This window comes from Dioscorea cayenensis, chromosome 14 (assembly GCF_009730915.1).
Source record: "Dioscorea cayenensis subsp. rotundata cultivar TDr96_F1 chromosome 14, TDr96_F1_v2_PseudoChromosome.rev07_lg8_w22 25.fasta, whole genome shotgun sequence".
Lineage (NCBI taxonomy): Eukaryota > Viridiplantae > Streptophyta > Magnoliopsida > Dioscoreales > Dioscoreaceae > Dioscorea > Dioscorea cayenensis.
The window spans coordinates 2518340-2532240 of NC_052484.1; the positions used below are offsets into that span (position 1 = coordinate 2518340).

Consider the following 13901-nt stretch of genomic DNA (forward strand, 5'->3'; position numbering starts at 1 on the left):
TATATTGATGTCCATTTGTGCATTCAATGAGTAAATGTATATCAATTTTGCTTCTTTTTTATTTTTTATTTTAATTAATTTTTTTTTTTTTCGATCTTCGTTGCGATGATTATAAAGGTTTCAATTTATCAAAAATTAGACAGATGAAATTGTGTTTCTAATGTTCATTTCATCGGTATTACTAAAAATAATATTAAAAAATTTCCAATTTTTATAACCCTTTTAATATATGATTAATTTGTGATTAAGTAGAAGAGAATGATCTTCAATGAATGGCTTTTTGGATAACTTTGGCACAACCCCATCATTAATGTTAATTAAGCTTCGGAATTAGTAATTAATTAATATAAGAACTTTGGATCTCAAGAACTAAACAAAGATTATCTTTCATGTTATGGCTTGCTAATGACTTTTCCAAAGCGTTTATTTCTCATTCATTGTAAAGCATATGCTGAGGTAGTGCACATGTTTGTTTGTTTGTTTTTTTAAATAAATCATTAAACAAACCTTCCAAATTTATTGGTTAATTTAAATTTCTCTAATTTATTTTTATGGTAAAAAAAATTCAAACCAAAAGTTTTATGGTCAAGTAATATTGGCCCCACTGTAAACGGTATTGGTCTAACAATTTAAGAGCTCCTGAGTTTAAGTTTTATTAAATGTAGTGATAATGACGGATCCCCAATTGTCTATGTAGACAAGGGCCGAATGAGGGCACATAAGTTGAATAAATAATTCCTGGTCTGTGTGTCCCTGGTTGTGAGTACAAAAAAGAGCTGAATGAGAGCACACAAGCTGAATGAATGGTTCCCGACTTATGTGTATGCCCCTCACTATACTGGCTTATCACATTTGTATAAAAAAAAAAACAAAAATTTATGTTGTACCAAAGTATCATAGTTTATGAGATATATTAAAATTTATGAAGTTACATCCCTAATTTGCACAAATCTTAATACCTTCCATGCAATTTATGTTCTACAATATGAACACATAAATTTTGCTAGGCAATAACAAATAATTATAATACATCATTTAAAATTCATTATGATAAGTTAACCTCTTAGATGCCATTGGTTTGACCAAGCATGTGTTAGGGCATGTAACCCTAAAATTATATATGAATTTACAAGGGTGTATATGAAAAAAACCCTCTTGCAGGGATAAAATTAAAATTATATGGATTTGCAAGGGTATATACGCAAACAAAACTCTGGTTTTAACTATATAAACGACTTCCCTCCTTTACAAGTGATTCAATCATGCGCTGCTCAAAGCTCTGTTCTTTATATCTCGTAGAAAAGCTTTGTCTTTCAAGTTTAAATCTTTAGTGGAAGTGGATTCAATCAAGTAATTTCAATCCAAAGTTTTCTGATGATTGTCAGATTGGTATCAAAACTGTCAATTTGTTTGATTTTATTCAAGCCATTTATCAAATGCAGAGCAAGTGTTTGTAGTTTTGTTTGTGAGAATTGTGGAAGATTATTTTGAAGTGTTTTTTGTTTGAATATAGTCATTCAGTGAGATTTTTAAAACCCAAAGTTTTTGTAAAAGTACTTGGTTCAATTCATGTAACAAATGTATAGAGCAAGTGTTTGTCATTTAGTTTGTGGGAGTTCTGGAAGAGTATTTTGAAGTTTTTGTGTTTGAATCTATTCATTTTCTGATGATAATAAGGTTGGCACTGAAACTATCAATTTGTTTGATTTTGTCCTAATTATGTATCAAATACATAGCAAATGTTTGCAGTTTTGTTTGTCTGAATCCTGGAAGAGTATTTTGAAATGTTTGTGTATGAATTTATTCATTCAGTGAGGATTTTTTTTTCTTATAGTGTTTATGTTTGATCTTATGAATTATTTGTATTTAGTTTTATTCATTCAGTGATTCTTGTGAATTGTCCTACATTTAATTATGCAAAGCAGAAATTGGAAAATCTAAAATTATTGTGAGTAAATTTTATGTTGTTTGTTGTTAATTGCCAAAGTTTCTAACTGTTTTTTTTCATTTTATAAAGTCATAAGTTCATAGATAATGTTCCTTGGTCAATGACCAAACCTCATCCAAGAAATCGCATGCCAATAATTTGGTTAGCTGCTTAATTTTTTTATTAACAATGCATCGTTTGTGACTGTAATATCATGTATATAGCTCATGGGTCAGTAGATTTATGTTTACATATTGCAGGAATGAAGTTGTTTTTTCATCGGTTTGTCATTATCTTGCTTTTGCTAATTGTGTGCATTTTTTTTATTGCACAATTATGTTGTATTGTGATTTTTTTTTAACTTCTTTCTGCAGATAGATATTTTGCTGTGTCTTTCAAGAAATATGTTGTGACTCAGCAATCAAAAAGTGTCAAATATTTAATTGAATGTTGGTGGATTCCATTAGATGTCGAATCGTTTAAAATTGCGCAATGTTTGGCTGAAGGAAAATGCACGCATAGTTTCTCATACCACAAACACCACAAAGTATGAATCAGTGTGTTCTGGTGAAAAAGCAAGTATTTCAATTTTTGTCCTTTAGTTGGGGATATAAAGGAAAGAGTGAAATTTAATAGAGGAAAGAGAACAACAAACCCACACTTTGAAAATCCCAATGCATTTCGAAAAGTGCTATTTCTTGCTTCATTTGATATCAAGAATTCTTTCATCAGTAGAGATGTAGATGTCAGTGATTCTGCGAGAGCCTATCAGAAAAATACCAATGGACAAAAACAATTGAAATCCTTTCTCAATTTGATTGGCAAGTAAGAAGGCCTGATTTCAGCAGTAACACCATTGAAAAGGAGATTTCGCCAGATATACCTCATAACATAACTACAGAGAGCAATGTCATATTTAAACATGAATTTTCATCAAGTGAAAAGGCTGTTGGGCCTAACTTTTCCTTTAAACCAATCAGAAATGCTAAGGAAATGAATGGTGTTGTTGCCACAAGGGATCATGACAAGACGCATTTCCAAAATCATCAGTTGGTAGTACAAGAAAGAATATGACTTGCATTGGACATGAATAAGCATGCTTTTGTAGGAGCTTTGGCCGGAACAGTGGTGAGCCTTTGTTTACACCCTATTGATACAATCAAGACTGATGGCATCTGAAGAAGAAATCATATATTGAAATTATAAGAATGATGGCATCTAAACAAGGTAAGACATGATGCTATATATGTATTCGATCTAATATTTCATTGATTTAGAATTTGAATCTATATGTTGTAGGTGTGAAGGGATTCTTCCGGGGAATCAGTACCAATGTTGCCTTTTCAGCTCCAATTTCAGAAATTTATACACTTACATATGAATTGGTTAAGGAAGCTCTCCTTCCTATTTTACCAAAGGTTCTTTTTCTGCTCTCAGTAGTCTTATCAATTTAACAAATCAATAATCATTTGTGTTTATTCTTCTCATTGGGTGTGGCTTGATGTGGGAATGCAGGAATACCACTCTTTTGTGCATAGTGTTTCTGGTGGTTGTTCAAGCATTGCAACTTCCTTTATTTATACTCCCTCTGAACGAATTAAACAACAAATGCAAGTGAGCTTACAACACCAAAATTGTTGGTAATGATTTTGTTTTCATTGTTAAAACTCTTTTCTTAGTAAAATTAGAAGGGATAAACAAAATTGGATCACAAAATCAAATCATGAAATTATAAGGTTTTACATACAATATATTTTTTGTTAGTATTTAATAAGTTCTTGTGCATATAGATTCAACATAATATGAAATAGAGACTCTTATATTATATATTTAGTTGTTTTTAAAATGATTTTATATAAATCAGTTTTTATTAAAAGTTTCAACTCAGCTTAACTAGTTGTTTTCAATATGAAGAACACCCAGCTCATTCTATTATAATCATCTGTGAATAATATAAAGTATTTGCTCCCTCCTGGTGACTCTGTCTGCATAGGTCCAACCAAGTCAATGTGAACTAATTCAAGTGGTCTTGAGGCTCTCCAGGCTCCATCAGTTAGAAAAATTTTAGTGTTTGTTTCCCAAGTGCACAGCCTCCACAAACTTGCAAAGTGTATATACTGCCCATTCCAGTCACCAAATTTTTGTTCTTCAATTGATTCAAACTCTTCATATTAAGATGCCCAAACCTTTGATGCCAGAATTTGGTGTTATCTTCATGATTCATAATGAGACCATAAGTCTTCACATTTGTTAACTGCAAAGTTAACATGTTGTTCTCTATATTGGAGACAGTTATCAATAATCTTCCTGTCTTCTTATTAAGAGTGTGACATGCAGCACTATAAAAATTAACTGAGTAACCACTACTAAGTAATTGGCTCACAGTAAGCAAATTATGAGCTAGATTTGGAACAAACTGAACATTGTGCAAAAGTTTTACCTCTCCACATTGAGTTCGAAGTGCCACAACACCTTTGCCCTTCACTTTAATTTCTTTGTTATCTCCCAATTTTACTAATTGGTTCTGATTTGAACACCCACCATCTTGTTAGATACATGTACATATGTGTATGTATATCCTGAGTATAGACCATGTACACTATATGTACTTGTACACTTCATCATCTATTTATACATGAGCTTGTCCATTGAGATCAATGGTTCAAGCATTTCTCTCTCCTCTCACTCTCTAACATGGTATCAGATTAGCCTAGGTTGCGGTGGTGTCGAACCCGCCACTCCTTCTCCGGCCCCGATCGCCGCCCGTTACGTTCCGGCCGTGCTGCTTCTCCGATCACGCCCTTTGCCCTTTTGCTCGCGACCGCGCCCCAGCCCTGCGCGCGCGGCCGCGCCCCTGCGCGTCTACGCCCGCGCCCGCGCCCACTGCCTCGCCCGGCGCTTCGCGCCGCATCGCGGCCGCGACCGCACCCTGCCTCGCCGGCGCTTCGCGCCCAGCGCTCGCGACCGCACTCACGCGCCTCGCCGGCGCTTCGCGCCGCGCCCAGCGCCCCTGCCCTGCGCCGGCGCTCGCGCCCCGCGCCACGCGCCCGCACCTCGCCCGGCGCTTCGCGCCCGCGACCGCACCCAGCACTGCGGCTGCGCCCCCTACCGCGCTCGGCCGCGCTCGCCTCCGGCTTCGCCCCGGCCAGCGCCCGGGACCTCGCGCGCTTACGCGGTCTGAGTCGCCCGACCGGATCCCCATTCGACCACCTTTATTCTTTTTGGTTGCTTTTGGTTTTATTCTCTTGTTTGAGAATTGTTTTTTATTTTTTTATTTTGTCTGATTTTTTTTGTAATTTAATTTCAGCATCCTATAGTTAAGTATGGACTGTCACGGACTTAGTGGAGTTCTTCACGATGTCCAGTCATCGCGATGATCTCCCACTCGATGTGGTGCTTGATGGCACCAATTATATTCCATGGCGGCTTACTCTCAAGCCCATTCTTGATGGCATTCGTGTTCTTTCCCATGTTGACGGTACTTCTACTGCTCCAGCTGATTCCGATGATCGTCGATCATCGCCATTCTCAAAGCTTATGAGCAACAGCTTGAGAAGTGGATTGTAGATAATTCTACGACACGGATGATTATTTGTCAGTCTGTTACCATTGATATTCGCACCCGATATTGCGGATCTACCCTTTGCTTTCGGCGATGTGGAGCTACTTGGGCGCCCGTTCTTTGCGGTTCGATCGAGCGGATCTCATACCTTATATCGGGCCCTTGACACTCTGCATCAAGGGGGATACCGTTGATCATTACTATAGTCGATTCTGTGGGTTATGGCGCCAGTTGATGCCCTCACACCCTCTCGCGCCCTACCCACCTCTGCTCGGCTCCTCGCTTGCTGCGATGAGGCGTATCTGCCGTCGTCGTCGCCATGAGGAGTCACGGCGCGTATGTCTGGCGTTCATTATGTGTCTACGTCCTGAGTTTGAGTCGACCCGAGCCCAGCTCTTACATGCTCCTACCACACACTCCTTAGATGAGGCATTCACTATTGTTCGTCTTGAGGGAGACTCGTCTTGAGCTTCCTTCCGAGGCGGTGCACTTCTGCGCTACTCGTACTCTCGCTCCTTCACCAGCTACCCGTCCTCTTCATACATTTGCTTCTCGGTCTTCTCGGCTGACGAAGGCGTGACTTGCCACTATTGTGGCATTGTGGGACTACATTGGCGTAGCTGCCGGAAGAAGCGGCCCGAGGGCCTTTCACGCATGACTTCATCACCGACTCCGCGCTCCTTCCCACACCCCGCTACTCGGGATGCACTCGGCATCGACTTCCTTCATCTCTCTCTCCCTACGGATCGTGGCGACTATTGGTGATGCTTCATCGATTCAGCAGATCACATCCGGCGACATCTCTCTCGTCGAGCACGTTCAGTTTCGAGGTTACTCCACGCTCCGGGTAGTTCACTCGTCCTTTTTGGCTTCTTGACTCTGGTGCTAGCTTTCACATGACACATGATGCCACTCATCTTCACCATTCTCATCCTCCTCATCTTCATACTCGTGTTCGCATTGCTGATGGCACACTTTTACCTGTCTCTTCCACTGGTCATCTCTCCACTGAGTGCTTTCTCTGTCCTCTGCTCTCATGTCCCTCACCTATCCATGAACCTTTATGTCTCGTTAGTCAACTCACTGATTATGACTGTCAGGTTATTTTTGACCGGACCTCTTGTCGTGTGCGAGGGATCACGTTGGAGCGGTGATTGGGCTGGCTCGCCGCCATAGTGGAGTATATGCGCTGGATTCCCTTCGTCTTCCCTCTTCAGACAGGTCTATTTCTCACTGTTATGCTGCTACTATATCTCATCATCCCGCGGCATCATCGTCTTGGTCATTTGTGTCGATCTCAGTATGTCTTCTCTTGTCGGTCGAGGCGTCCTAGGGAGGCTCGTCTCTCCTCAGCCGATGTTATCATGTTTTGGGTCGTAAACTTGGTAAAGCAATTCTGGCGTCCCTATCCGTTGAGTCAGTCTCAAACAAGTGCCCCTTTTGAACTCATTCACTCTGATGTTTGGGGCCCTGCTCCTTTTGTATCTAAAGGTGGCAATCGATATTATGTTATTTTTATTGATGATCACACACGTTTTACCTGGGTTTATCTTATGCATCATCGTAGGCAGCTTTTATCTATATATCGCTCTTTTACTGCTATGGTGCACACTCAGTTCTCTGCCTCTATCAAGACCTTTAGGTCTTATTCTGGCGGAGAATACACCTCTCATGCTTTTCGTAACTATTTATCTTCTGAGGGCACCTTGCCTCAACTATCCTGTCCTGGGGCTCATCCTCAGAATGGGGTCGCTGAGCGCAAGCACCGCCACATTTTAGAGACGGCCCGAGCTCTTCTACTTGGAGCCTCTCTTCCTCCTCACTTCTGGGCTGATGCTGTTCACACTGCCGTCTACCTTATTAATCTGCAACCATCATCTCATCTTCAGGGTTGTAGTCCTGGTGAGTTCCTACATAGAACTCCCCCTCGCTATGATCACCTTCGTGCTTTTGGTGGTTGTTGTTTTGTCTTACTTTCACCTCGGGAGCGGACAAAACTCACCACCCAGTCGGTTCTTTGTGTTTTTCTGGGGTACAGTCTTGAACACAAAGGTTATCGTTGTTATGACCCAGTCACTCGTCGTTTTCGCATCTCTCGAGATGTCATATTTGATGAGACCACTCCTTTTTATGCTTCCCCCCCTTCTACTACATCTACTTCTCCCACTGTCCCTCTTTCCTTCCTTTTTCCTCTTTCATCCACTAAGGATACTCCCCCAGCGTCCACTACTTCTCTACCACGTCCTTCCTCTCCAGAGCTTCTCTCTCATTTATCTCCTATTCCTTCTCCCTCCTTATCTGTCGATTCCTCCTCACTTCCTTCCGCACATCCTCCTATTCGTTACACTTATCATCGTCGGGAACCTGTAGCATCTTCACCTCGGCCGGTCCTCTCTGACACCCCCTCTACCGCTGATCCTGATCCTGAGGTACCCTCTCACACTTACATTCTACGTGATCGATCCACTTTACATCCTCCTGACCGTTATGCTACTGCTAGCACTAGTGTCTCGCATGTCCTTGAGCCAGGTACCTACAGAGAGGCGGTGCAGTCACCTGCGTGGCGTACTGCCATGGCTGAGGAGCTTGATGCATTGTCTCAGACTCATACTTGGGATTTAGTTCCCCTCCCTTCTCATGCTACTCCGATTACATGCCGCTGGATTTACAGGGTGAAGACTCGTTCTGATGGCTCTCTCGAGCGCTATAAGGCGAAGTTAGGGTGGTGGGTCCCTGTCTTAACATGGGAGACGATTCAGTACTGTTATTGAGGCGGTTGGTTTCACTTCGAGCATCCATGATTCGGCAGTCTTTGTTCATTCTTCACATCGCGGCCGCACTATTCTTCTCCTCTATGTGGATGACATGATTCTTACTGGAGATGATCCTGCTCACATTGCCTTTGTGAAGCAGAAACTCTGTGAGACATTCTTGATGACCGATTTGGGTCCGCTTCGTTACTTCTTGGGTATTGAGATCACTTCTCAGTCTGATGGCTACCGTCTTACTCAGCAGCGATATACTCTTGACCTTCTTGCTCGCTCTGGCTTGACTGATACTCGCACTGCTGCTACACCCATGGAGCTTCACTTGCAGCTCCGAGCTTCTGATGGGACTCCTTTACCTGATCCCTCTCGATATCGACATCTTGTTGGCAGCTTGGTTTACTTGGCTGTCACTCGTCCTGACATTTCTCATGCAGTCCATATTCTGAGTCAGTTTGTTGCAGCTCCTACTTCTGTTCATTATGCACATCTTCTCCGAGTACTGCGCTATCTTCGTGGTACTGCATCTCGTGGTCTGTTCTATTCACGTCATTCCACTCTTCAGCTACAGGCCTATTCCGATGCTACTTGGGCTAGTTCCCCTGATGATCGTTTCTCTGTCACTGGTTACTGTATCTTTCTTGGATCTTCTCTCATTGTTTGGAAGACTAAGAAACAGCATACAGTAGCCAAGTCCAGTGCTGAGGCTGAGGTTCGTGCTTTAGCTTCTACTGTTCAGGAGGTACTTTGGCTTCGCTCGATCCTACAGGACTTTGGGATACTGCAGACCTCCCCTATTCCTCTTCACTGTGATAGCACTGGGGCCCTTCAGATTGCTGCTGACCCGGTCAAGCATGAGCTGACCAAACACATTGGAGTGGATGCCCATTTCACTCGATGTCATGTTCGTTCTCAGACAGTGTCTCTTCATTACCTTCCCACAGAGGTTCAGGTAGCTGACTTCTTCACCAAAGCGCAGACTCGCGATCAGCATCTTTTCATGTTGTCCAAACTCCAGACGTATGATCCGTCTTGAGTTTGAGGAGGGGTGTTAGATACATGTATATATGTGTATGTATATCCTGAGTATAGACCATGTACACTATATGTACTTGTACACTTCATCATCTATTTATACATGAGCTTGTCCATTGAGATCAATGGTTCAAGCATTTCTCTCTTCCTCTCACTCTCTAACACATCTATCAACCAAACTCGGATTGTCTTCTTCTTCATCTAGTTTCACTATGAACAAATTGGTTGTTGTTTGCTCTTCTACCACATTTGCATTCTTGTCCTTGAACCAACATTCAGACTTATAGTGGCCATATTTTTTTCAATTAAAGCAATGTATATGGCTTTTAGAAGACTTTGTTTCACCAGGACCTTGCCTCTGGCCTGAGTTCCTCCTCCTTCCTCTATGAAAGCCTTTGCCTCTCCACATACCTCTACCTCTGCCCCGAGCTGTTGAAGAGGATGCAAAGTCATCTTCAGCTGGAAATTTCCCATTCGTCTTCATCTTTGATCTTTCTGGTTTAACTACAAAAGCCTTCTCAACAAAATTATCATCATGACTTAACAACAAAGCCTCATGAGCTTGAAGTGAACTAGCTAACTCATCCATGGTAAGCTTTGTAAGATCTTTGGCTTCGCCAATTGCTGCAACAGCTAAGTTGTACTTTGGTCCTAAGCTTCTAAGGATCTTTCTAACAACAAGAGGTTCAGGCATTTGATCTCCTAATCCTCTCATCTGATTAACAACATCATTTACTCTAACAATATATTCTTGCACACCTTCATTCTCCTTTCAGTGCAAGTTTTCAAAAGATTGCCTCAGTGTCAAGATTCTCATTGCCATAATCTTTGGACTTCCTTGAAACTGTGTCTTGAGAATGTCCCATACTTCTTTGGCAGTATAAACTGCTACAATTCAAGAGAATAAAGGGCAATGCACTACTTGTTGAATGAGAAATAAAGCATGAGCATCATGATGCTCAAGTGATCATACCCTTCTCCATCAAATATAGGCATTGAAGGTTGAGAGAGATTGGAAGAGCCACTGCTTGAAGCTATCTTCAACCAATGCCACAAAGATCTTTGATACCACTGTTGAGGACAAACGGAGGTTTAAACTCAAGGATTCAACTCTCAACTACTTCATTTGTGCTCCTCAATAATATTACAGAACTTCTTCTTTGAACACAAAAACACCCACACATTGACTAGTCAATTATTACATAATTTATTACATTGTTCTCTCTTATCCAATACAAACACAAACTCTCAAACAAAATCTAGAAAAGATGATATGACTCACAAAGGATACTAATTTAAAAATTGGTTGCTTTGACTTTAATCATCCATTAACTGAACTGCTCAACAGTCTTCAAGCATTTCAACATGAACAACCTCAACATAATATTCATCATTTCTAAAACTCTTATTTCTTTATGGAGGACTTCTTGAAAAACTTGATTGGCATTTCTTTGTTTTTCTTTTAACTTGTTCATTTTTCCTTCTCAACTTGTCATTATGCGTTTTTATAAATTCAGAATATCATTTTAAGCTTGTTTTTCCATGATTATCTAATGAATCTTTCAATGGAAGTGCATTCATCTTTGCATCAATATTCTGAACCAAACATAAATATTTGCTTAATATGGCTTTTGCATTCATTTAAATAATCGGAAACGTCCATCAAGAAAGTTTTAATCCTAATTTATGGTAATTTTCATGGGTTGTATGGTGATATTGCTATCTTACTCTACATGTTTCCTTCAATAACTCCCAAAAGTTTAAATTGGAAGATTTGGAATTTTTGGTAGTTATTCTTAAAATTATTTGAAATTTAGTTTCAATCAACAAGTTTTATACCATTTCATATGTGTTCCTATTTCATATCACAACCTTGAAACTTTTATATCATACTTTTTGGATTCTTAGTTGCATATTCTTTTAATGATAGAAATAAAAATGTGTCCTTTCTCACTTTTATCACTTCACATTTCTTCAAAGTTGCACACACATAAAATTTATTCCTCTGCTCAAATTGTTCTGATAATGCAGAGACAAGTTAGTATGAAATCCTTTTGTTATTTGCATCAGAGCTACATTTTAACCATGATGTTTTTGCAGTTATTATGTGGAGGGCTTTCCCGGTGTACTTTTGTATTATTCACGACTCCTTTTGATGTTGTGAAGACACGATTGCAAACACAAATTAGTATTGATTTATTTTCAAGAAAAGTAATTCACACTCATCTAACTCTTCCAATTTTATCTGGTTTTCAGTATCATAATATCCTTCCTTGTTGTCTGATTCTAATTCACTGCTATTCAAATTTTTTTAAAATTTTTATCGTCAGAGTGTAAAAGATTTAACAAAATGACAACATTCACTCTTTGATCTTGAGATTAGTAGATGATCAAGTAAACCAAATACTGACAATTTCAAGCATGCTTTTAAAATTTAATTAGTTCAATCAAAATACAATTTGAGAGAAATCGATTTGATGCATAAATTTGCATTGATCACATAACCATTTTGCTAATTTTGGCAGTATTTATAGTTCGGACATATTAATTGTGATCATAAGGTTTTTCTTGAACAAAACTTGATCTTAACAGACTCCAGGATCAATCGAAAAATATAATTGAGTTTTTCATGCACTAGAAAAAATAGCCAAGCAAGAAGGTGTACAAGGCCTTTACCGGTATGTCTTTATTATTAATGTGAACAAGAAATTGTTTGAATAAATTTCCATTTAGATGTTACTGTTTTTTATTAAATAGAGCATTGAAGATTCTCATAAGTTTTTATAGCTGCATCTGAATGAATTTGATCTAAATGCATGCCCATATGTATGTTAATGTGATCACATATACAGCCATGCAAATTCTCATAATTTCTGATAGGAAAATTAGGTTAAACACAGAAGGAGATTCATTATTGTCTATTATGATTTCACTTTTCAAAAACAAAACATATACTCAAAGGATTTGATTTAAATCTGATTCAAAATTTATATTTCCAAGTTGAATGTTAATGTGCTTACATGCCACTTGGAAATTATCATAATTCTTAATAACCAAATTAAGCAAAAGAAAAAGAAAAGGAAAACACTACAATTATCTGTCAGAAAAACAAAGAATTTTGCCTCTAAAAGATTGTGTCTTTTAAGGATCTAATTTGAATCTATATATGAAATGTGTTTCAAATGTTAAGTACTATACATAACAATGCAAATTCTCATATTTATTTATTTATTTATTTTTTTTTTTGTGCTTTTGAATTTTAGAGCTCTTACAAACTACTATGAACATTGTCACAATTTCTCCTAACCAAATTATACTTACATATATATATATATATATATATTGAAAACGCCTAATAATCGATCATGATTTCACTTTTCAAAGATGAATCTGAAAATAATCTCAAGTTTATGGTTAGATCTGAGTGCAAGTATTTCCAAATGTTAATACATTTACATACCATCTTGCAAATTCTCAAATTTCTGATAATCAAATTATGTCATTGTTTCAATTTTCAGAAACAAATGGTGTTATCAAAGTATTAGTTGTGATATTGAAGTATTTGATTTGAATCTGAATCTGTTTTTGTTTTTTATATCTATAAAGGGGGGTTTGATACCAAGGTTATCAGTGTGTATAATTCATGGAGCCATCTTCTTTGAATCATATGAACATCTCAAAGCTCTGATTTCTTTTCAAGTTCCACAAGAACCAGTTCCAGTCCTGAGCAAAATACAAGATCACAAACTCTGCATTTCATCGCAGAAAATTCACACATCGAAAAGATGAAGACTTCATTCAGTGTTTGTTATTGTCACGGATTTCGTTCAAGGTTCCGTATGGCCCTTAGTCAATATTTTGAAGTCCTTGCCCGACTAAGGCAGCCATTTCATCACAGAAAATTCACACATAGAAAAGACGAAGAATTCATTCAGTGTTTATTATTGTCACGGGCTCGTTCTTTCGTTCAAGGTTTCATACAGCCCTTAGTCGATATTTCGAAGTCCAACCAATAATAATATAATATATCTCACCAACCCCCAATAATGCTCTCTAACTACCACCATATCATGACAAATATATACAAGGTATAATATCAAAATAGTCCCTCTATTTTTTGTTTTCCGCACTTTTAGTCCCTCTAATATAAAATCTGCTTTTTTGGTCTTTGTATTTGCACATTTTTGTCCTTTAATTATAAAGATCCGTCTTTTAGTCCTCAGTATTTCTACATTTTCATCTTTTTTTGGTCCCTCTAATTCATCAACTGGAAGGACCAAAAGAGCAGATCAGTCAATTAGAGGGACAAAAAAAAACAAAAATGTGAAAATACAAAGACCAAAAAGACGGATTTTATATTAGAGAGACTAAAAGGCGGAAAACACAAAATAGAGAGACCATTTTGATATTTTGCCCTATATACAGATGTCATTCTTGCTCTCTAATGTTGGTGGAGAAAATTGTGAGGTATAACAGTTATGCATGTAGACAAATATACCGCTACAAAAAAGTCGGCAATTGCGTAAATGCCCCATAACATTCATACAATTTACAGTTGTAGGGGCATATTTGTAATAATTATATTTTGCAAGGGTTGCATTCAAAGTAACAA

At 38.6% G+C, this 13901-nt stretch overlaps 1 protein-coding gene across 1 annotated transcript; it reads left to right on the top strand.

Annotated features, from left to right (window-relative positions):
* The first annotated feature begins 8276 nt into the window (after positions 1 to 8276).
* On the top strand, positions 8277 to 9437 carry LOC120275925 (uncharacterized mitochondrial protein AtMg00810-like). The gene is made up of 2 exons (XM_039282656.1): positions 8277 to 9206; positions 9246 to 9437. Exons 1-2 carry the CDS (start codon positions 8355 to 8357, stop codon positions 9288 to 9290), a joined length of 897 nt encoding a protein of 298 aa, XP_039138590.1. The 5' UTR covers positions 8277 to 8354; the 3' UTR covers positions 9291 to 9437.
* The last annotated feature ends 4464 nt before the right edge of the window (positions 9438 to 13901 follow it).

Excerpts from the sequence above, each read along its gene's own strand:
- LOC120275925 (XM_039282656.1), top strand. The coding sequence starts at position 8,355 with ATGATTCTTACTGGAGATGATCCTGCTCACATTGCCTTTGTGAAGCAG. Across the intron at positions 9,207-9,245 it reads ACCTTCCCACAGAGGTTCAG|CATCTTTTCATGTTGTCCAA; the intron begins GTAGCTGACTTC and ends ACTCGCGATCAG.